The sequence below is a fragment of the Oncorhynchus keta genome, chromosome 26, assembly GCF_023373465.1.
Source record: "Oncorhynchus keta strain PuntledgeMale-10-30-2019 chromosome 26, Oket_V2, whole genome shotgun sequence".
Classification (NCBI taxonomy): domain Eukaryota; kingdom Metazoa; phylum Chordata; class Actinopteri; order Salmoniformes; family Salmonidae; genus Oncorhynchus; species Oncorhynchus keta.
Window position 1 is genome coordinate 28,568,738 of NC_068446.1, and position 25,288 is coordinate 28,594,025.

Sequence of the window (25,288 nt, forward strand, 5' to 3'; positions counted from 1 at the left end):
GACCAGAGTTATACTCTTAATACCTTATTCAGCTGGCCTCTGCCTCTTGCATCACTAATTAGTGTGCTCTTCTTCTCTCAGGCTCAGATCAAGTTCCCCATCGACTATCCCTACTCTCCTCCGGCCTTCCGCTTCCTCACCAAGATGTGGCACCCCAACATCTACGAGGTAAGAGACTCACCCTATCTGTCATTACACAATCATCTCTTTCTTTGGCTTTTCCCCTACATAATCTACATAATAGTCCAACGTCCTTTTGTCTCTGAATAGCTTTAACTTGTTATCTTCTATTATAAATACTTTGACTCTGTTGCTATCATATACTTTAACAGTGGCCTAGTGTATGTATAGATGAGGGGTGTCAAACAATTTAGACCTAGACAACCAGGTGAGGGAAGTTCCTAACTAATCAGTGACTTCATTGATCAATAAAAATTGCCTGGCTGGGCTGGTGAGACAGTAGATTGTGCAGTCCAATGGAACAGAGTAAATTGGCATCTTAACCTCACAGATTTAGCCAGTGGTAACTTGTGGAATAGACATCGGATGGAATGTGGTTTTAACCAATCAGCATTCAGGATCAGACACACCAGTTGTGTAATGTATAACAATCACACTTAATAGACTTTTTAAGGAGGGTTTATAGCAAGAAAAACAACGGAACATAGGGTTTGTTGGTTTTTTGAAATCCATATTATTTAATTGACAAAACACCTATCTTCAACACAAATGATATGCTTCAGAAATAAAAGGATAACAAAATAACCCCCACAAATACTATAATTTAAATGTATAATTTTAGCAAACACACCCAAATATTCAATAACCATCGCAATGACCCAATAACCTTGTTTTGGTTAAACTCAAGTTCAGATGGGAAATGACAACACAGCTCTTAGCTCCCTCTGTAGATGCCTACTGGATAACCTTTATTTGTTTTGCTTTTAAATCTTTATTTTTTTTTATTCTATTAACACTTTGTTCTAGCTAGCTATTTGTGTAGGTAGCTATCAAGTAAACGCAATGAATAATAAATGCCTATTGAGTTTCGCCCAACCAGGAAATGATACATTTATAAGTCTGTTCTTCATTTCCCCTTTTTGATCCCCTTTAGATAATTCAGTTCAGTTAAGTCTTTAAATAATATTTCTCCCCCAGAAAGCAAAAAGATAGCCCGCAGTGGATGATCACAAAAACAATGAGGGGGAAAAAGGACGGCTCTCCCCGGAGTTTAGAAGTCATGTCCACTCATTAAACTTTCTCTGTGATCCATTTAGTTCATCCCAAACAAGGAAATAATCACATTTCAGGAACACATTCCCAGTGCCAAACGATACATCCCAACAAAGGAAGGCACGGACTGTGTTTTGCAGGTTTCAGTTCTCGTCTTGCAATTTGTAACTGGTGCCTATGCGGTTTATCCGGTGTCTTCATCTCCCAGGTACGCTATGGAAAAACCCACCTCCCCTCTGTTCCTCAATTCCTCATTCATACCTTTTTCGTAGCGCTCTTTTTAGGCCACAATCTCTATCATCCATACAGAATGGAATTATTTTAAGAATCATTCCCAGACCGGCAATGGACGAAATAGTTAGATGCTTTAGAAATTGGACATGCCTTTACCCAGACCAAATCTCCCGACAGGAAGTGTGCATGTTTCTTGCAGGTGTTATAGTATTTGTTTTGTCTGGCCAGGCAAATGCCCACTCTCCGGTTGACTTCTTTTGTCATTGCCTGCTGTCTCTGAGGTTGTAAGGCGGCTGTTGCGGAGATGGAGCTGTTGAGATCATCCTCTCCAGAGGCCCTTGGAGATTCCTCTCCATGGAAAGCTCAGCAGGGATCTTTCTGGTTGTTTCATGTTTTGCTGTGTTGATGGTTTAACGGAACTCAGAAATCCATTTAGGCCAGTTCTGGTGATGATCTTTTACAAAAGAGGCAATCCGTCTTGATGGTACAATTGTCTCTCTCTGTAAGATTGGCTTGTGGATGGTAACTTGTGGTGAACTTGTGTGTCACCCACCCATGACTTACAAATATCCTCCATAACCGTTCCTGTGAATTGGGGTCCACAATCGGATATGAAATACTGAGGGACTCCTAAGTGGGTGAAGGTGTGTATTGTTGGCAAACTGTACAGGCCTTCACATGTTCCCATACGCCCTGGCAACCTCCAAGATGCGAAAGAGTCTTCATCCATCCAAGATGGCAGGCCAGTGGAAGGCCATAAAACTAATCCAGATAAAGGGAGTCGAGGCCTTTTGGTTACCACAAGTTGATATTTATTGACTTCTCCTTTTACCAGGGATCCTCCTGTACAGGATTCCTTGGAGTGCTTCGAATCCAATCTGACCTGGACGCTCACTGGAAGCTTTTTTCTTTGTTCTTCCTAAGGTCACTAACCTCTTGTCTTGGTCCTAAGCTTGAGTTTCAGCAATAGAGGTGGGAAGAATGCAGAGGCTTTGAGTGGTGGTGTCTGCACCGTATGCTACTTGGCTTGCTGCTGGAGCCACTGCTCTGGACAGAGCATCAGGAACAATGTTCTGATGCCCATTCCGGTAATTCAATCTGAACTGGAATTCCTGGAGGCGCAACATCCAGCGTGTGAGCCTGGAAGACATTTTGGGGCTGTTGAACACCCATGTAAGTGCCGAGTGATCATTAAATACATCCAACTCAACCCCCTCAACATAATGCCTCCCATTTTCTATTGCCCACACCACTGTGAGGCACTCCTTCTCTGATGTTGACAAGTTGCGTTCAGCTACTTTAATTCTGTGAGGCATATGCAATGACTCTTTCTCCACCTTCCGTCAGTTGAGTGAGGACCACACAGAATCTACATCACTGGCATCTGTTTGGACTTGGAATGTCTGCGATAGGTCTGGCTGAGCCAACACTGGTGCATTAACAAGAGCCTGCTCCAAATGCTTAAAATTATTCTGGTACTCATTCAATCCATTTCCAGACCACTTCCTTTCCCTTAAGCCGATTCAGAGGGGATGCTACATCTGCAAAGTGGGGAATGAATTTGAAATACCAGGCTTACCAGCTCAAGAAATCTGTGTTGACTTTTGAGGTCCTGTAGAACCGGATAGTCCGTCATCACTGTCATTATGGCCGGATCTGTCTCAACACCTCTCACAATGTGACTCAAGAACTTCAGCTGGTCTTTGAATACCTTAGCGTCATGAAGCATTGAGAACACAGCCTCCAAGTCTTTCACAGGTTGCTCTGGGTTGGGAGAGAACACAGTCATATAACAGAATGTAGACAACACAGATCTGCCCTCTCAGGTTCCCCAGAACTTTCTCCATAAGGCTCTGGAAGGTAGCACTGGCGTTCTGAAGTCCAAACGGCATCGCTTTGAACTGATAAAGGCCTATCTGAGTGATGATCGCTGTCTTGGCCTTTCTCTCCTCAACCATTGCTACTTGACAATACCCTGACTTCAGATCCACGGCAATGAAACCAGTAGCTCCATGTAGACTCCAGGAGGTTGTACATGATGGGCAAAGGATAAGCATCCTTGTGCGTTTTTGCATTCATCCCCCTGAAGTCAGTGCAGGACCTCTGGGAACCATCCGGTTTCCCCACCAGCACTACAGGAGCAGCCCAAGCAGATTGTGAAGGCTCAAGGATTTTGTCCCATTTCTTCCACTTTATCTACAATAATATTTCTCTTGTAGGGTGACACTCTGTAGTCCCTAGTCCTATGACTGAGACTTTGTCTTTGGTGTAGATCTTGTGTGCCTCAACCGTGGTGTTCCCCAGTCGACCAGAACACACAGGGCCGTGATTGGAAGAGGAATTAAACCTCTGACTGCAAGTTGGAGAAAAGAGCAGAACACTGGATCTTCTAGGATTGTCGGGGGTGTAGTAGGCACAGCCATGTACGGTCGTGGTCAAAAGTTTTGAGAATGACACAGGTATTAATTTTCACAAAGTTCCCTGCCTTAGTTTGTATGATGGCAATTTGCATATACTCCAGAATGTTACGAAGAGTGATCAGATGAATTGCAAAATTCCTCTTTGCCATGCAAATGAACTGAATCCCCACAAAACATTTCCACTGCATTTCAGCCCTGCCACAAAAGGACCAGCTGACATCATGTCAGTGAGGAAACTTAAACCCACACATTCTAACAAACTCCAAGCATTGATTATGCAAGAATGGGCTGCCATCAGTCAGGATGTGGCCCAGAAGTTAATTGACAGCATGCCAGGGTGGATTGCAGAGGTCTTGAAAAAGAAGGGCCAACACTGCAAATATTGACTCTTTGCATCAACTTCATGTAATTGTCAATAAAAGCCTTCGACACTTGTGAAATGCTTGTAATTATTATTAATATTCCATAGTAACACCTGACAAAAATATCTAAAGACACTGAAGCAGCAAACTTTGTGGAAATTAATATTTGTGTCATTCTCGAAACGTTTGGCCACAACGTGTACTTGGGTTGTTGTTCCATATTTTCGTGCTCTTGTTTCCCGGGTATGACCTCACTGGGCTTGAGCCTCAAAGGAAAAAATAAATAAAAGTATTTTCTTTGATTCCACACCCCATACTTATTTTCCCCAAGGTCTATTATGGTTTTTGTCTTGGTGAGGAAGTCAAGACTAAAGATAATAGGAAACGCCAAATGGTCTAAGACGAACATTTCCAATGACCACATGCTGTTTATGCCAGTTGTAAAGGAGCTGAACTTTTTCCAAAGCACCATGCACTTTCCCATCTGCCAGGGGAGAACTTTGGTTCTCACACAACTGCTCTCCTGGACATGTGATTTTCTGCCAGAGGCTTTCCTGCATCAGGGTGAAAGTACAACTTGTATCAAGTACCGCTTCATATTGGAAATTCCTGACCCCCACTGTTCCTCTGAAGCAGACGGCCACCCGAGGGTTACAGTTGAGAACTTTTCTCTCCAGCTCTGGTTCTGTGATGTTAGGCTTCCACTTCAAACAAAATGCCCGGAAATCATAAGCAAAGTCCCTCAAAGACTGAGTTGGAAGTTGAACCATATCTCTTAGTTTCTTCTCTACCTCTGTTAAGTAGTCAGTTGGCAGAAAATGCTACTTGGAATGCCTCTGAGCTTCACCCAGGTGGTGATTTTATTATTTTCTGCCATCCACCAGCTCCTGGCTGGTCCTTTGTTTGAGAACATTGAGTTTGTGCACCTCATTTTTCCATTTCTCATCTCTCCTCAAGATGCATTCAAACACCCCTTGTTCCTGTTGTTTATGGAATCCTTTGTGGTTCTCCATTTCGTCAATTTTTCCATTGACATAGCCTCTCATGCTTTCCTCTCTATTAATGGCACTCACCAATGACTTCTTAAAATCATCCACAAGACCATTAACTGTGGTTAGTCATTTATAAAGATTATTACTGACCAACAGAGTAGGCTGATTTTGGTGGCTCTTCACTCTGTTCATCCCGCTTTCCCCTTCCTCTTCATGGTCTGAGATATACAGTGAGCTGAGCAATAAAGTTATTTCCCCCACAGGATTTCTCATTGTGACGAATGAACCAAAGATGGGCGTAATTTGGATAGGGACACCCGAGTGCTGTTGGTTCATGTCCTCAGGCTCGGAGCCTAGCTGTAGTTCATGAATGGGACCATTTGGCAGAAGGGTTTGCATCTCATCCTGAGACATTTTCTTGATTTGCACACTGTTAGATATGTGGCAGTGTCACAAATGTATTGCTGGTAACTGACCTGTTTGTGTTCCTGTAGAACGGGGACGTGTGTATCTCCATCCTGCACCCCCCAGTGGACGACCCCCAGAGCGGAGAGCTGCCCTCTGAGAGATGGAACCCGACACAGAATGTCAGGTACTCTATGCACCACACCTTTCCCTCACACAATGATAATTCTCTCACTCAACCCATTCTCCCCATCTTTGATTTATGGTTGACTATTAGTATAAATATGGAATTTATCAAACATAAAACAAAATCTATAATACATTTTCACTTGATTCACATACTTTTTACACATTTAATCTTACTTTCCATTGTCTTCATTTTTTTCTCTTTCTCTCTCTCACTCACTCCACACACAGCAGGATACATAATTACTACATTGGGTCTCCTCTGTGGCGCAGCAACTACTGTAAATACAAATGGCCTCACACGTCTTTGCCCATAGAGCAGTGTTGTAGTGGTCCCGAGACCACATATTGAGTGTTTCCGTCTGGATACATTTGTACTCTCTTGACTAGGTCTCAGACAGTGAGGACTCATAATTTCTTCCCGAGACCAGCCAAGAGCGGAGTAAAAAATACTCAATTATCAGCTTCCATTCAGGGAACGCATAAAACTGCTTCGCCAGGCCAAATATATACACTCTTTTCTTGAAACATTAATACAGTATCTTAAAACCCTTTATATCTATTTTATACATGTTTGCACAGTGGTGAACCTGTAGGCCTTCAGTGTGTAACAGGTTGGTGATTCTGAAAGGACAGCAACCATAATACCATATCATGTAGGAGAGTGCACTTTTTGTAAAACACAAAGGGCCAGTGGTGTAGTGGAGGGTATCACTTACTACTTAACCCCTACTGATGCGTATCAAAGTAGTGTAGTGAAGGTATACAATTTATCAATTATGTAGTACAATGGAGAAATCATGCACAAAGTAGCCTACACAATCACAAAGCACGTGAAATATATTTGCATGCGCGCACCGCACACATCCAAGTTTCAGCAGAATATCATCTCTAGGCAGCGAGAGTGTGCAGCACTCAACTGGTTTTGGCATGGAGCAGCTCACAGAAGAATGACATCGGTAACCGGTAGGGTAGGAAAAACGTTTCGACATATATCTACCAGTAAATTCTAACTAAGACAACAGTGGGTATGCAAACTAGCTATTGAAAAAGTTTAGTCCAAAGTGTTGGTTAGTAGGCTATTTATGATGCACAATTGTCATCATGAGCTGTTTGCATCATGGATGGACCTGGGTGGACAAGAGGCCACACCCACTGGGGAACCAGGCCCTGACAGGCCCTCCCAATCAGATTGATGTGGTTTAAGCATTGTTGTGGACTGTTGTTGTATTTACATATTTGCACAAATCCATTCAGGTTTATTTTGTGGCTTTTGGCAAATACATTATAATGATCTAAAGTCACACTGTTGCAACTGCCTGTAAACACAGTCCAATTCAAAGTGAATGATGGCAGGTCCGTTTGGAAAATAGCTTGTTTGTATAAAGGCCAACTATAACTCTGATTGGCTATAGCTCACCGGTCTGTGTCGACTCTGGTCCTGGACGAGACAATGTTTTTATTCGGTTTTATTTACTGCAGAGTCTATTAATTGTGAAAATGCACATCTGCTTTCCCACTATATTTTGCTATAGAATTTTCACAAATGCCTTAGCATATGTAATTCCCAAACATTCTATGAATTCATGAAATCTTGAAAATGACCATATCTAAGTGGTCACTTGTCAGAATTTTTTAAATAATGTCGTTCTTCCTGTCAGTTCCACTTTTAAATGCAATGTTACACACACAAGTTATTTTCAAAGGAATGGCTAACAGGAAGCGTGCTGCAATAAGAAACACAGTTCCACTCACCAGATGATAATTTGAAACTTAACTTCTTGTTGAAAGTTATTCTTGAAAAGGGAGAAGCTAACAAATGATCAACAAACTCTTTGATTTCACCTGCTGCAGCCAATGCAAACGAGCCAACAACAAAAGCTAGAAGGGGCAAGTTTCCATACGTTTTGGTAAAAAACTGTCCCACCTTTTAAGTCAAAATGTGATTGGTTGATTCCACTGTCATTCCAAAATGTTTCCCTAATGCAGTTGAATGGCAGATGCCTTTATCTAGCTTCTGATTGCCTAGCTGATGGCTGACTTACTGTTAGTGGAATTTTAAATTCCTATATGTTTTGTAGCCAAAACCAAATTCGCACTCTTTCTATTTCATTAATGATTTGTAAGTTCATTAATTATGCATGAAGTAGATCGAGACCAGTCTTAAAAGCCAGGTAACAGCGTTTAATTCAAGAGAGTACTAACACATACACATTTTTCTACAGGTTATAAACTGAAAATGACGTCACCGTTTTCTTAGAGGCCCTATAGTTTCTCGAGTTTTCGCTCCATGCCTAAAGTCAAGGTCAGACAGTATAAATCAGCATTCTAGACAGTCTGGAGATGGTCTGTTCCTGCCACCTGGAGATTGTACAAATGAATGAACTAAGGAACAGACCTTCATTGTTACTAAATTCCTGACTACACTATATACAATTGGGAAAGGGAGCAAGAGAGAAAATTCATATGTACAGTACATTATAACATTTGGACTAGTCAGTTCTGACTGGAATGTATACATAATTAGTCATTTCAACCATAATTTCCTCCAACACTTACCTAGCCAGATTTATCTCCCCAGAGACCAGCAAAGGAAAATCCTGATTGAATATTTTATTATTTTCAATGTTAACCCTTTCTTTTCCAACAAAAACTGATGCAATTAGATCAGAACATAATTGAAAATATTATTTTTATTATGTTATTATCATGTTATTAATCCTTAGCCCTTCTCTGAAGGCGTAGAAGGCCAATTGTACCACACTGTGTTTGGGTTAGTAATAATTTGTAGAGTGGCTCTTTTTCCTCAGCATGGATTTTTTTTTTCACTATTTAAAATGTCTAAAGAATCTATCTATATGTTGTTCTGAAATATGAATACAGAAATACTGGACATTTTGAACTCTTATGGAGGTGGTTTGACAAAATGACAATCATGGTCTTGAATTTGTATATTTCTGGTCTTGACTTAGTCTTGAATCGGTCTCTCTTTAGGTGGTCTCAAACACAACACTGCCAGAGAGAGACCACAGGTGTGAAAAGGTTGGTTATGAATAGATGGTATACAGCTGCAGATGGAAGTGACACAGAAATGTACATTTTCTCGGCATGTGATTTGGAGGTTTTCGTAGTTAGAGAGTTAGGTTAGTTAGCTAGTCCCTAGGCGATGACAGCAAATTTACTTTAAGCTAACGTTTACCCATTCATCTGTGAAGACCGCTAGCTGGTGTTCATATGGATGTCACTGTGACATGCCAATTAACTAACGTTACTGCCCTCAGTTAGCATGACGACAAGGCAAGCCGGTGCTAATGCTTTCCACTTGGCAGCTGTTTCACGGTGTCGCCGGCGGTAGCTTGTAACGTGGTCAATGGTTTTTCCCTCCCAGGATTATATTTCAAGTAGAGTGGCAGACTACACAAGAAATAACTAATATTAGTAACCATCTAGATGTCACAGTGATGGTCTACTCAATGGGGAGCACATTAACGGCAACTAGTGTTACTCGGGTAGGCTGTTCATTTTTACATTTACATTTAAGTCATTTAGCAGACGCTCTGTTCATCTGCCCGCAATTGCTAATAACCCATCTGCAACTACCTATCTATATGTGATAAAGTGAAAATCTGATGCCCGCACCCAACCCTATCTCGCTAATATAGAAAATGCGCTGTAGATTTCAGGTAGTCTCAAACATATTTTGTGTTTGAAAAATACTATCAGTTTTTATGATACTGATAAAGATGGCACCTCTAAAGACATATCTAACTGTGCATTCAGATGCTGAAAAATCATATTTCTCCACTCCTGAGTCAAAATTTTGCCTACATTTGGTGTATCATTTTACTGCAAGAAATGCTTAATTATGCAGGAGTTAATATTAAGGCTATGTGAGAGGTATAATAGACCTAGAGTCAGTTTCCAGTTTTCAGGTTCCATTCAACTAATCTGAACACAGACGGGTCACACGTGATACAAGTCAGTATTCAACATCCTGAACAGTAGACTACAGTTCCCTTTATGTGCCATAGGCCTATTTGAAGTCCCCATCTTGTGACTGTCGAATTTGTATAGCTCTTCATAATCATCATAGTCGGCACTGCTATCATCCTCTTTTACCAGTTCGCATTACATTTCTTGCCTTCTCTTTTATTTTCAACTCTCCATTTCACATCTGGCCAAGTGCATGAAGTTCCCTCAGTGCGCACAACAAGCAACATCTGACAAAAGTTCCTCTACTTCTATTCAAGGTGAAAATGATGAATCAGACACCTTATCGATAGCAATGGCTCATGGTCCTCCTGGAATCAGAAGTTATTTTGACTCAATGGAGGAACGTAGTCAGAAAAATGCTGATGAATGTCTTGCTCGACCTGCGTCTTCAACTGGTTCACCTCTGAAGCTCACAGGCAATGTGTATTGGAAGAGATTTCTGCATTTTCTTCCCCCAGCATACACCCCTCCAACCAGACATGCTTTATCTACTAATTTTCTGGATGCAGAGTTCAAGTGAAGGTCAAGCAAATCATAGAGAAAGCAGACTGTATTGCAATCATCTCCGATAGGTGGTCAAATGTTCATGGGCAAGGAATAATTAACTAAATCATCTCCAGCCCTCAACCAGTATTCTACAAGGGCACAGACACAAGGCACAACAGATACACCGGTCTCTACATTGCAGATGAGCTGAAGGCAGTCGTAAATGACCTTGGACCACAGAAGGTACTTGCACTGGTAACACAAAATGCTGCGAACATGAAGGCTGCTTGGTGTAAAGTGGAGGAGTCATACACTCACATCACACCCATTGGCTGTGCTGCTCATGCATTGAATCTGCTCCTCAAGGACATAGTGGTACTGAAAACAACGAATGCACTCTACAAAAGAGCCAAGGAAATGGTCAGGTATGTGAAGGGTCATCAAGTTATAGCAGCAATCTACCTCACCAAGCAAAGTGAGAAGAATAAGAGCACCACATTGAAGCTGCCCAGCAACACCCATTGGGGTGGTGTTGTCATCATGTTTGACAGTCTCCTGGAGGGGATGAAGTCTCTCCGAGAAGTGGCCATATCACAGTCTGCCAATACGGACAGCCCCATCAATAGGATCCTCCTGGATGATGTATTTTGGGAGAGAGTGGTAAGCAGCCTGAAACTCCTAAAACCTATAGCAGTTGCCATTGCACGGATTGAGGGAGACAATGCCATCCTGTCTGATGTTCAGACTTGGCTTGCAGATGTAAGAGAAGAAATCCGTACTGCCCTGCCCACTTCACTGTTGCTCCAAGCAGAGGAAACTGCAGTTCTGAAATACATCAAAAAGCGTGAAGATTTCTGCCTGAAGCCCATACACGCCGCAGCGTACATGTTGGACCCCAAGTATGCTTGCAAGAGCATCCTGTGGTGCAGAGATCAACAAGGCCTATGGTGTCATCAATACCGTGTCCCGCCACCTTGGCCTGGATGAGGGCAAGGTTCTTGGCAGTCTGGCGAAGTACACTTCCATGCAAGGGCTTTGGGATGGAGATGCAATATGGCAGTCGTGCCAAAATATATCTCATCAGCCATCTGGTCGAAGGGACTTTGTGGATCTGAGGCTCTTTCCTTTGTTGCCTCCGTCCTCCAAATCCCACCAACATCAGCCACCTCAGAGCGCAACTGGTCCTTGTATGGGAACACGCACGCAACTTGCTGACCAATGCAAGGGTTGAAAAATAGGTGGCTATCCGGGCAAATTTGAGGCTTTTTGAGCCTGACAACAAGCCATCCTCAACAAGTTTGGAAAGTGAAGATGAGCCCTCAGTCTGATGTTTAAGAGGTGGACATTGAGGAGGTCCAGGGAGAAGACATGGAAGCCTGAGAGGAAGACAACCAAAACTTTAGTTTCTAGACTATCATTTTACAGATGTATGTTGTAAATGTTTTTTTGGAGACACTATGGATCATTGGGGATCATTCAATATTCCCATTTGCTGTTCAGTGAAGTCATCCCATGTGAAGAGGCAACTAATTTAAAGTTCAATTTGTAACTAAATTGTTTCTATTTCTATTGGAAGGATTTAATCATTTGCAATTGTCTACTTATAAGGTAAAATGTTTATGTTTCTGTCTCCATGTGATATGGTAAATATATCCAATGCAAAAAACATCTGCATTTAAATGGTATTAATTAATTTGCATACATTTCCGTTAATTCCCATATATTCCTGTTAATTCCCATGGAAAGTTTCCACCTCTGAATATTTCCCAAAATGTTCAACCCTAGTTGTCTCTAGGGGGGCATAATTTGGAAGGGAATAATGAGTGAGTGTCAGGTTATTGTCCAGTTCTGGCATTTAGGTCGCCACAGACTAGTACATGTCCCTGAGCCTGGAAATGGTTGATCTCACCCTTTAGGATGGTGATGCTGTCATCGTTAAAGTATAGGGATTCTATTGGGGGGGATATACAGTTGAAGTCGGAAGTTTACATACACTTCGCTTGGAGTCATTAACTTGTTTTTCAACCACTCCACAAATTTCTTGTTAACAAACTATAGTTTTGGCAAGTCGGTCAGGACATCTACTTTGTGCATGATACAAGTAATTTTTCCAACAACTGTTTACATACAGATTATTTCACTTATAATTCACTGTATCACAATTCCAGTGGGTCAGAGGTTTACATACACTAAGTTGACTGTGCCTTTAAACAGCTTGGAAAATTACAGAAAATTGTCATGGCTTTATAGGCTAATTGACATCATTTGAGTCAATTGGAGGTGTACATGTGGATGTATTTCAGGCCTACCTTAACTCAGTGGCTCTTTGCTTGACATCATGGGAAAATTAAAAGAAATCAGCCAAGACCTCAGAAAAAAAAATTGTAGACCTCCACAAGTCTGGTTCATCCTTGGGAGCAATTTCCAAATGCCTGAAGGTACCACGTTCATCTGTACAAACGATAGTATGCAGGTATAAACACCATTGGTCCACGCAGCCGTCATACCGCTCATGAAGGAGATGCATTAAAAATGAACGTACTTACATAGATATGAACGTATTTTGGTTCGAAAAGTGCAAATCAATCCCAGAACAGCAGCAAAGGACCTTGTGAAGATGCTGGAGGAAACCGATACAAATGTATCTATATCCACAGTAAAACAAGTCCTATATCGACATAACCTGAAAGGCTGCTCAGCAAGGAAGAAGCCACTGCTCCAAAACTGCCATTAAAAAAAGCCAGACTACGGTTTGCAACTACACATGGGGACAAAGATCATACTTTTTTGAGAAATTTGGAGGGTGTCTCGCTGGTCTGGGCGGGTTGTCTTTTGCTTCTTTGTGAGATGCTTGGGCTGTGGTTGAGGGTGACGTCCTTCAGGGTCCTGGCAGAAGTTGGAATTGCTGCCTTGTATAGGTGGACCTGGTCGTAAAGGCTGTTTAAGTCCAGGGTGGACTGGTGGGCAAGGTAGACATTAGATTTTGAGGCACAATCCCGGGAAATGCTTGCATTCACGCGCTGTATGGTGGCAAGGTGAATGTTTTTTCATGGTAGTAGGGTGGGGATAACCACGTGTGCATTGGGGAAAGTGGAAGAAGCTTTTTCAATCACTCCCTTGAGTGCTGTGGCCACCCTTTCCTGCTGGGACATCAGGTTGTTTGTGGCTGGGGGACAGGGGGGCTGTTAGGAGGGTATTGGGTTGGTGGGTTCCTGTTTTCCCTGTCCCATTGTGGTCCGAGTTTGAGGTGGGCTGTTCTGCTGGTTTCTCTGGGGGAGTGTCCTGCTCTCTGTCACACCTCAGCTTTCTCACCACCTCCTTCACTGCTGTTTGCTGTGCCTTGTGTTCCTCTCCCTCCTCCTTCACTGCTGTTGGCTGTGCCTTGTGTTCCTCTCCCTCCTCCTTCATTGCTGTTTGCTGTGCCTTGTGTTCCTCTCCCTCCTCCTTCATTGCTGTTTGCTGTGCCTTGTGTTCCTCTCCCTCCTCCTTCACTGCTGTTTGCTGTGCCTTGTGTTCCTCTCCCTCCTCCTTCACTGCTGTTGGCTGTGCCTTGTGTTCCTCTCCCTCCTCCTTCACTGCTGTTGGCTGTGCCTTGTGTTCCTCTCCCTCCTCCTTCACTGCTGTTTGCTGTGCCTTGTGTTCCTCTCCCTCCTCCTTCATTGCTGTTTGCTGTGCCATGTGTTTCTCTCCCTCCTCCTTCACTGCTGTTAGATGTCCCTCTCCCTCCTCCTTCACTGCTGTTGGCTGTGCCTTGTGTTCCTCTCCCTCCTCCTTCACTGCTGTTGGCTGTGCCTTGTGTTCCTCTCCCTCCTCCTTCACTGCTGTTTGCTGTGCCTTGTGTTCCTCTCCCTCCTCCTTCATTGCTGTTTGCTGTGCCATGTGTTCCTCTCCCTCCTCCTTCACTGCTGTTAGATGTCCTCTCCCTCCTCCTTCACTGCTGTTGGCTGTGCCTTGTGTTCCTCTCCCTCCTCCTTCACTGCTGTTGGCTGTGCCTTGTGTTCCTCTCCCTCCTCCTTCACTGCTGTTTGCTGTGCCTTGTGTTCCTCTCCCTCCTCCTTCACTGCTGTTTGCTGTGCCTTGTGTTCCTCTCCCTCCTCCTTCACTGCTGTTGGCTGTGCCTTGTGTTCCTCTCCCTCCTCCTTCACTGCTGTTGGCTGTGCCTTGTGTTCCTCTCCCTCCTCCTTCACTGCTGTTGGCTGTGCCTTGTGTTCCTCTCCCTCCTCCTTCACTGCTGTTAGATGTTCCTCTCTCCTCCTTCACTGCTGTTAGATGTTCCTCTCCCTCCTCCTTCACTGCTGTTAGCTGTTCCTCTCCCTCCTCCTTCACTGCTGTTAGCTGTTCCTCTCCCTCCTCCTTCACTGCTGTTAGATGTTCCTCTCCCTCCTCCTTCACTGCTGTTAGATGTCCCTCTCCCTCCTCCTTCACTGCTGTTGGCTGTGCCTTGTGTTCCTCTCCCTCCTCCTTCACTGCTGTTAGATGTTCCTCTCTCCTCCTTCACTGCTGTTAGATGTTCCTCTCTCCTCCTTCACTGCTGTTAGATGTTCCTCTCTCCTCCTTCACTGCTGTTAGCTGTTCCTCTCCCTCCTCCTTCACTGCTGTTAGATGTCCCTCTCCCTCCTCCTTCACTGCTGTTAGATGTCCCTCTCCCTCCTCCTTCACTGCTGTTAGATGTTCCTCTCCCTCCTCCTTCACTGCTGTTAGCTGTTCCTCTCCCTCCTCCTTCACTGCTGTTAGCTGTTCCTCTCCCTCCTCAAGTTCTCTCACCTCAGTCCGGAGTGCAGCCAGTCTTGGTATCTTAGTAGCCTTGTTTACTAAGCTTTATATAACAAAATTACCTAGAAATAGTATTTTACTTTTTGACTTCAGAAGGAGGTTCAGACTGAACAAAACTCACTCATTCTTGTGTTGGATGGAATTTTCAGGTTTCTGGTGTTTCTTCTGCAGGTTTTGGTTTGTTAGAAGTTTTTTCCTGATAGTCCTTCATAGTAATAATCCATTCAGGTAATTCTGTCCAAAATAAAGGTTTTAGGTATGGAATTTGGATTTAAGGTTTTGATGTAGAGGGTAGTATCCTGTATACAAGTCTTTATGAAAAAATCCAAATTTTTCTACATTTATCCAACTTTTAATTCAATTTATTTTCAGAAGAACTCAGGAGCTCATGACCACTCTTTTTCTCTCGGTTCCTTCACTATCACTCTATCCCTTCCTCCTTCACTCTATCCCTTCCTCCTTCACTCTATCCCTTTCTCTTTCTCCATTTCTTCTCACTCTCTCGCCATATCTCCCTCCCTCCCTCAGGACGATCCTTCTGAGTGTCATCTCTCTGCTCAACGAGCCTAACACATCCTCCCCGGCCAATGTGGACGCCTCCGTCATGTACCGCAAGTGGAGGGACAGCAAGGGCAAGGACAGAGAGTTCACAGAGATTATCAGGTGGGCACACATACAATCACACACACACACACAGATGATGGCCAGGCACAGAAAGAGCGACGAGATCATCAGTTAGGTGGACACATGCGCACCCATGGACACATCAAGGGTGAGAACAGGGTACATTCAAACCATCAGGTATACCCTGTACCACTTCCACAGTTCACCCTTTGTCGCTCCACTGTCTCTCTTAACAGGAAACAGGTCCACGCCACCAAAGCGGATGCTGAGCGGGACGGTGTGAAGGTGCCAACCACCCTGGCAGAGTACTGCGTCCGGACTCGTGCCCCACCCCCAGACGAGGGCTCCAACCTCTTCTACGATGATTACTATGACGATGAGGACTTGGAGGACGAAGACGAGGAAGATGGCGAGGACTGCTGCTACGATGAAGATGACTCGGGAACCGAGGATTCCTGACGACCCGCCTCCCCATCCCTTCCTCACCCCCCTGTCACCACACCCCCCTTAAACTGAACTCATACTCCACCCTTCGTGTATACACCCTTACAGATCCCCCCACAGCAGTGCAGCCACACCTGCACGTTAAACTCAGATGCATTTAAAAGCTACGGAGTTAGTTTGTCCATTTGTTTCTGGTGTTTTTATTTTTCTGTTGGTCAGTGGAGTGTTAGAGAGATAATGTTAGACCTACATATTATTCACATGGTTTGCTCTTCATGGCGAAGCCACTCAATTCTCAATTACCACTTGCTTTTGAATGTTCTGTCTCCCGTAGAGTGTCTGTACCCAGACAGAGGCAGGCAGACCTGAGCTAGTGATGGTCATCTTAGCTGTGTGACCTCTCACCTGGTTGACAGCCGTGTGAAGCCAGCCTTCCTGGCACACAAGGCTAGCTGAGGCTAGGGGACCCTGACATTTCACCTGTCTGCCTCAGGTCAACTTAGCTCAAAAGCCAAGTCTTACTGAATGAATTGATGGCCTGTAATGATGAGATGGGTGTATTGCAGATGGTTGCTGTTATAATACTGATGTACTCTTTCGGAGACCTTTGCACCCTTTCATACACATTTGTTACGGTATGTTAAGTGGCAATGGTCTGAGCTCGGCGTCTTTACCCATGGCCTGAACAACCGAGTTAAACACACAGCTCCTAACGCTTATCACCACCACATGCTTTTTCACAAGTCCAACACCTTCCACACCAGCCACCTCAACTGCTCATTTAAAGATGGGAGTGAGGGATAGTGTCTCAATGTGTGTCTATATGGGTGTTTTGGTGGTTGTTCATTATTTTATTCAAATGTAGTGCAGGGAATGCTTTGCAGAGAGAAGTGAGTTAGACACCTCCCCCTGGCAAGTCTGTGCAACAGTGATGGCCTCGCACAGCAGCCATCTTGAATTGGCTGATTTGTTTAGATTACATCCTCAGTCAGTCACTTCCCCAAACATTTCACATGACTAGAAGTGCTCGTAAAACGAGTAGCTCCATCACACAGGATTTTACACACGGACTAAATACAAACTATTGAACATTATTCACACCACCCCACATTTCTGTTTCAGTAGTGTGTAAATGTTCATTCATTGTTACAACATGACTATTTGATGCTAAGTTTTAGAGATGGAAAGTGCATTTCCCAGCTGATGCTAGGGATGTGGATAGGGAGGTCAGTAGTATATTTTAGGGACAGGTCAAACAGCCAACCCACTAGCATGTTGGGTGGTATCAGGCTCGGCATAGTGCAGTTGGGAAAAACTGTGATGATTGAGAATGGGCCGAGGGCTCCCCTTTTGGTTCTTTTGATGTAGTCTTTTACTTCAGACTTAAGGTGTTAGCAACTATTTTTTTCCCCTTACATGTACCAAGTGCAATGATTCTCAGCCTTTTTGTTTTAAACATCATGTCATGGGGGTTATTCATTGGACTTATCAGTACATTTACCACCCGTTTGTTTTCGATACAGAAACAGTCAGGTATTCTATGTTTTCCAATAGAGAAAAACAGGTGATTACTGAACACTCATACTTTTTATGTTGTGTTAACATCTTGAGTATGAAGCATGTACACATCAATCCAATCATCATGAATTCATAGAACTGTTTTACATTCACCATATACAGATGTTATGTGAATTAACGCCCATTTTGTTTTACTGTAATGTTTGGGGCAATTGGAATTTTGTGAAGCTGCTGATTTTTATCATGTAATTTCCCTCCCAATGTCCTACCTTCCCATCTATAGACATTTTTTTTGGTGGCAGCATCAGCAAGGGACCCCCGGCTGTTACCAAAATTCCTCAGGAAAACAAAACCACCAACTTTTTCAGAGTGAATCTGACCACTGTGTGTGTGGACAACTGTTCTCCTCAACGCTGGTCCCCCAAACCTATCACCTCTGCTTCAAAGACTGTTTATAATCTTTACCTTGATATTAATATGCACATGTGGAGATTTCAACGATAATTTGATGTATTTTTGTTCTTGTTTGTATTTTCTTTTCTAATGTTTTGTACATCTATTTAAAACCTAAATAAAGATTGTTATTAGAGCGTTGAGATGTTTCTTAGACCAGGAGTGAATGAATGTATTCTAACAGATGAGAACTTAGTTATCCATCCTTTTTATGGTCTATTAATATATTTTGATTGCCTAACAATAATTTGAATAAGATTCTGAACTTTATTTATTCATCCCTATTTTCTCTTAGACACTGTGGGAATTTATGACTCAGGGATAACTCTTGAGGTAAGACTGTTATTCCTCTACTCACTCTTATCCTGAGTGTTGAATGTAGAGAATGAAGCCACTTGCTCAGTTACGGACCCCTTGTGATGTCAGAGGTCAGGTGACCCCAGAGTGGATGAGGAAAGCGGAGATCTGTACCATGCAGTCGCCTTTAGAGTTGGAGATGTGGCAACTGTTAATAAATCATTTAGAACACATTGTGTGTCATAGCATTTATTTATTACATTCTCTATGTGTTCCCTTACAGACACCATGGGGATGTATCACTCAGGGATAACTGAGGTAAAACTGTTTTGCTTACTATTCTCATAGGCAGTGGCAGACTTACTATTAGGTAGTAGTGGCAATTGCCTCAGGCCTCACATCATCAAGGGGCCTCATGAGCTGGGCAAAAAATCAAATATTCTCCGCTTGATGCTCCCCCATGCTACAATCAGAGCGAGACTGAGAAAATAATAAGAAAGAAAGATTTAATTTTAATAGAAAAATGACCCAAGCTAACACGTTTCTTAAGTAAAAAGTCAGGTGCTGCTAATAATACTGCCATTGTTGCCAAGGCAGAGCACATGTATTTGTTGCCCATGTATCTGATGCTGTCTGGCCAAAAAAAGAGTATGGCATATCAGATACACCAAAAGTATGTGAACACCTGCTCTTTGAACATTTCATTCCAAAATCATGGGCATTAATATGGAGTTGGTCCCACCTTTGCTGCTATAACAGCCTCCACTCTTCTGTGAAGGCTTTCCACTAGATGTTGGAACATTTCTTTAGGGACTTTCTTCCATTCAGCCACGAACATTAGTGAGGTCAGACACTGATGTTGGGCGATTAGGCCTGGCTCGCAGTCGGCGTTCCAATTCATCCCAAAGGTGTTCGATGGGGTTGAGGTCAGGGCTCTGTGCAGGCCAGTCAAGTTCTTCCACACCGATCTTAACAAATCATTTCTGTATGGACTGTGATTTTTCCACAGGGACATTGTCATGCTGGTCCTTCCCCAAACTGTTGCTACAAAGTTGGAAGCACAGAATCGTCTAGAATGTAATTGTATGCTGTAGCGTTAAGATTTCCTTTCACTGTAACTAAGGGGTCGAGCCTGAACCATGAAAAACAGCCCCAGACCATTATTCCTCCCCCACCAAACCTTACAGACGGAACTATGCATTGGGGCAGGTAGCGTTCTCCTGGCATCTGCCAAAGCCAGGTTCGTCCGTCGGACTGACAGATGGTGAAGCATGATTCATCATTCCAGAGAACGCGTTTCCACTGCTCCAGAGTCCAATGGCGGCGTGCCAACGCTTGGCATTGCGCATGGTGATCTTAGGCTTGTGTGCGGCTGCTCGGCCATGGAAACACATTTCATGAAGCTCCCGACAAACAGTTATTGTGCTGAAGTTGCTTCCAGAGGCAGTTTGGAACTTGCTAGTGAGTGTTGCAACCAAGGACAGATGATTTTTACGCGCTTCAGCAATCGGCCTTAGTGTTTTGTGAGCTTGTGTGGCTTACCACTTTGCGGTTGAGACATTATTGCTCCTAGACGTTTCCACTTCACAATAACAGCACGTACAGTTGGCTGGGGCAGCTCTCACAGGGCAGAAATTTGATGAACTAACTTGTTCGAAAGGTGGAATCATATGACACTTTGCAGCAAAGGGTGTGTCTGAAATAACCGAATCCACTCATTTAAAGGGTTGTCCAAATACTTTTGGCGTATGATCCACTATTTCTAGAGATCCTCAGGAACAACCACACAAACGTGACAGAGGAAAGAAAGGTAAACTCACAATGTAATGGAATGATGCAAAATGTAAGTAAACTAACACTGAAGTCTGTGACAGTTATACATGTACAGTATGTGGGTATAACTGACAGTGGCTACAGATAGCGTAATCAATGTTGTTTCCATGTCATTTCAATGAAATTACGTTGAACCAACGAGCAATACACGTTGAATTGACGTCTATGCCCAGTATGAAATTAACTCGGTAGGTTTGGCTCAGTACCATCATATCCGCATGACTACAGAAGTCGATAGCTTGGGTCTCCACATTTCATCCCAAGTTATAAGGTCAGCATTTAATGAACTTCAATGTGGAAAAGGTGACATGTTGATCAGTGATATGTTGATCAGGCTGCTGAGGGGAGGACGGCTCATCACAATGGCTGGAACAGAGCGAATGGAAACCATGTTTGATGTATTTGGTACCATTACATTGATTCTGCTCCAGCCATTTACCACGAGCCTATTGTCCACAATTAAGGTCCCATCAAACTCTTGTGATGTTGATATGCTTCAGTTTGCTGCCATATGACTGTTTTCACCTGTCCAGCAATCATAAGGTAAAATAGATCGAAAACTGTTGATTTATATATCCAAATGGCTTATTCATTTACCTAGCTCTTCTCAATGTGTAGATTACAGTGCATGGAGAATGTTATTTCTATCGGAGAAAAAATAAGTAGATGTTCTACTTGGAACCAACAAGAAAAGTTGAAGATGAGATCCATACCCTGCAGTTACCCTGAAAGATACAGAGTGGTGGTGACCTATAGGATTTCCTGATGCTCTCATTAGCTAAGCTTTTCAAACATGCCTTCATGCCGAAAATGGATGAGCGATAAACTTACATGGTTCTTCAAACAATAGCCTTGTAATAAGAGAATGTATGTTGGTTCTGTAAATAACTCTTATTAGGTTGGTGTTTTCATTCCTCAAGGGGGCAGCATTACATTACCTTTCCCTAGAATCTGGAGTAGATAACAGTGGGGAGTAGATTACTAGTGTCTGTTTACACATGGTTTCAATCTGCTGACCCAGTGAAACTGCTTTACATTCAACAGTAAATGTTACCGACAATTGACCTTAACTTTCCACCATAGTCATATCATAACTTGCCTAGTGAAATAAAGGTTCAATAATATACAAATGTAAAATAATTGTTGTCAGGTGGTTCTCTTTCACTTAGAAAATGGCTCCTAATGCAGTAGTGTGGGCAACAACACCAAAATAATGTGTATGCAAATAGTAAATTAAAACCTCAAACTGTTTCAGTTTGATTATTTGATGGTTCTATGTCATTGGAAAGGCTACCTCACCTGTTGGGCATCGAGGGAGAAGACCCCATCCTTGTCTGATTAGAGATCAAATGGACCAGTTGGACCATATCCTAACTTCAGAAGACACACACACAGAGAGACATGAGTCACATGACTGACAGACTTTGCATTTTGAAGTCTTAGAACCCCCTGGTGGAGATGCCCCATTTCACATCAATGTGTTTTTCATCTGCCACAATCCAATGAATCACAACTCTCTTTCCTCTGATGTCAGAGTAGCAAAGATACCAGCACCTGTGCCTCAGTATCACCATCACTTTGTACTTCAGACTATAGTTATCATGACCACTTTTTCTCAGCCTTAGCTCATCTTTGTCTTCTCAGATCACTCCTATTCCCCAGCGACACACTCTCCACCCTGCAGTGTCCCCCACTCACTCACCCACACCGGACCTGCGCTCTGCCCTGTGTGTGACTGAGTGGTGGATGGAGGTCTGGTCCTTGTGAGTCATATGTTCTCACCTCTCAATGGCTGACTGCTACAGAGCTCCATATGAGAGGCCCTGAATCACAGCTCTATACCATAGTCCGGCTGTTAGACTGGAGGGAGAAGAGTAGGGCCTGGTGGGTGGTGGTCCGTGTGTCAGTCCTTTCCTCATATGAAATGAACTGTCACAGATTGGAGAGGTGAAAAGTGCTCCTTCCATATGGTGTTTCTGTGTGTGTTAATTATATAAGTCTGACGTGTGCGTACATGTGCCTGTGTGTTGTGGGTGGTAGGGGGAAACGTCGTGCCTTACTGTATGTCGGGATATGCTAAGCTTGTTCTCAAAGGCAATTGATGGGGAAGAGAGAGAGATATGGTAACAACAATAAAAAAATCATAAAAATGGACTGTGTGACGTGTAATGCCTCTGTTGACTCCCCAGCCGTTGTGTCTGTCTGTGAGGGTGAATGGAGCCGTCCTCTATGCAGCACACAAACTTCAACAACAAGTGCTGTGCTTCGGCAAAATTAATTATGCGAGAAATGTCGGTGGAAACGATATATATACAACCATCAATTCGAAGTAAACTTGGGAGTCACGCGATGACATGTTACGTGGTCCTCCCACTACGACTCGTTGGGAAAACTTGCGGTTTTTTAGGCTACAGATGAAAATACAGTATGAGTGCTGTTGGCTAGAGCGCATAATATCAGTGGCACACACTATATAACGCAACCGTTTTTTGTGAGAAAGCCATCAGTTGAGTTGGGGAAAAAAATATTTAACGTGTATTGGTAATTTAAACGCAAAAATATACAGTATTTTCTGTACCCTACGTCATCACGCATAGCAGATCTTCTTTTGATCCCCCATCCTGTTTCCTGAAACCCCCTGGAAACCCCCAGGCAAAGTGGAGCTCCTTTGAGCTACAGTAGCGACCTGCTACCCCAGGACCCCTGTAAATCCCCCATCCTACCTCCTGAGAGAGAGAGAGATCTCAAAAGGATCATTCATTCATTGACACTCATTACAAATAAAAATTTGCAACAAGTCAATTTGATGGAAACATCTCTGGTTGGAAAATGTGCATATTGTTTTGATGTGGATTTTAGAATATTTGCATGAAAATCAGATTGCTGTACACAAGACTGTGATCATCTCAAGGACCTTAAACAGTGTTTTACCAAGTGACTTGGTAAGAGTTCTGCAATCCATAATAAATTAGCTGGGTTATGTCATAAAAATTACACTGGCAATGGACTGTAACGGTTTGACATGGTTGCAGCAAAGCATACAATGATAGTCAAAAGCTAAGATGTTTGTCATCCTATATGCTCTAAAAGTTAGGGGTTCAACAGGGGTTCTCCTACGATCCTCAAAGTTCTTTGAAGAACCATAGGGTTCTTGGCACTGAAATCCGCCCCCAAAAGGTTCTTCCAAGAACCCCATAGGAGGTGGGGTTCATCGAGAAAAATCCTTAGTTGGTGGGGGTTCTTGCAGGAACTTGACTGCTCAACTGAAAAATGTGGATTTGAATTTGAAAGGATAGCAGGTGCAGGCACTTAACTGAAAAATGTAAAGATCTCCTCGATGTAAGGTAAGGTTTGTCCCTTGTATGATCAAAATGTATATTGTTTTCTGATGATACCATCTATCTTTTCATATTTGTGCAAATCTTTCTATGACAGAAAATGGACACAATTCAATGGATATCAATCAACAAAGTGGTAACAATATGTAGGCTATAAGAATATGTTGAAAGCTATCTGTATTGGGTGCAGATGACTCATTTTTGTGTCTGTCTGCAGGTATACAGAAGAGAACGCATACAAAGGTACAGTATGTCAATTGGTATTGGTATGTTATGCAGATCACATTTACCATCCTCCTTCCTTACCTCTTCAATGAATATCCCATAGGCCTCTACATTATGGACAAGCTATATGTATGAAAACCATTATCAAAACAGTTTTTTTCATTCACATTTACCACAAAAAAGTATAATTACATTTTTTTTATTCACAGACTTTACCCTCCCGACATATCTGAATATAACAGAAAAGATCATAATAATAATAATAGGGGAGGGGGTAGTTCAGATATTAGCCCCAAAAGTTTGAGGATCCATTAAAAGAGGTCATTTCAATTTGAAAACCCCTGAAGGATCCTCCAGGAACCTTTTATTTTTAGAGTGTACATGTGTTTACCTCTTCAGAACAGGTTGAGTCATGAAGTGTCAGAGTTAAGACTGTGTTTGTCATAAGGCCAGTCTACCTACCTACAGCCATAACTTCTGTCTCTTCAGTGTCTCTGTTAAAGCGTCAGGTGTGTTATGGTTAAAGAGACTGACAATTCCAATTAAAGTCTAATCCAATTGTTAATTTACTATAGGGCCTCCCGTTTGTGTGTCAGCACCCAATTCAATTAGGTGCAGATAAAGGGCATCGTCTGCCCCAGGAGCAATGAGGTGCGTGTAGGTTTCCATAGGTGTCTGTGTGTCTGGCTATACCTCTCACAAACAGGTAAGGAAGAATAGAAACAATGGTTATATTTTGGGAGAATAAATGACATGCTGATGAAATGTTCATTGTATTTCACAACACAATTCATGGGCCACAGAGTGGCACCTCTGACAGCTGACAACTAAGTGAAAAATGTGAAAAATGCAATAGAAAAGGTCAAACTGAAATGTTTATGAAAAGTGTCTGTAGTAGCAAGTCACTGACCTTTTGGTCAGGATATTGTGCTGCGCTCAAACCTAGATTCTTTGATAAAACAATTTGTGGGCCTATGTGCCTTCGTCATCATCATCCACCTGATCTTTTCTAAAGAATCTTCTTCCTCCCATTTTTAGACACAGAAAATATATTTGTTGCTGAGGCAAGGTTTCCAGGGAAACAGATGGGTTGATCTAAACCTGAAGAAGGACCAAACATCTGTAAATTAAATCATACAGCCAGCTGCACTGGGATATGCTCCACTGAGTTTACGTTCTGCTGCTGTAGGTATACAGTAACCTATATCACAATAAATGTCTAAACATATTTGGCCATGTCAAATCATGTTCCATTGAGAGTTCCAATATGTGAAACAGCACTTGATTAATGTCTGGAACTCTAGATCACTGGAAATGTCTGCATTATACAGAAAGTGAAAAACGGATTGAAAAAACTGTAAGATGGGAGCCACATGTTAACCATTTTGTCATTTTGCTGTATGTTTTTCCTTCTCTTTTCCACCAGTGTATCATATTTTTATTTTAAAGGCTATATGGTTTTGACTGATGCT

General features: G+C 42.8%; 1 protein-coding gene across 1 annotated transcript in view; it reads left to right on the plus strand.

Annotated features, from left to right (window-relative positions):
- LOC118371587 (ubiquitin-conjugating enzyme E2 R2-like) overlaps positions 1–18,259 on the plus strand; it is a 36,625-nt gene extending 18,366 nt beyond the window's left edge. The window contains exons 2-5 of the mRNA XM_035757106.2: positions 82–168; positions 5,736–5,833; positions 15,613–15,747; positions 15,945–18,259. Coding sequence (XP_035612999.1) covers positions 82–168; positions 5,736–5,833; positions 15,613–15,747; positions 15,945–16,167 — 543 coding nt within the window. The 3' untranslated portion in view covers positions 16,168–18,259. The remainder of the gene's footprint in view (positions 1–81; positions 169–5,735; positions 5,834–15,612; positions 15,748–15,944) is intronic.
- The last annotated feature ends 7,029 nt before the right edge of the window (positions 18,260–25,288 follow it).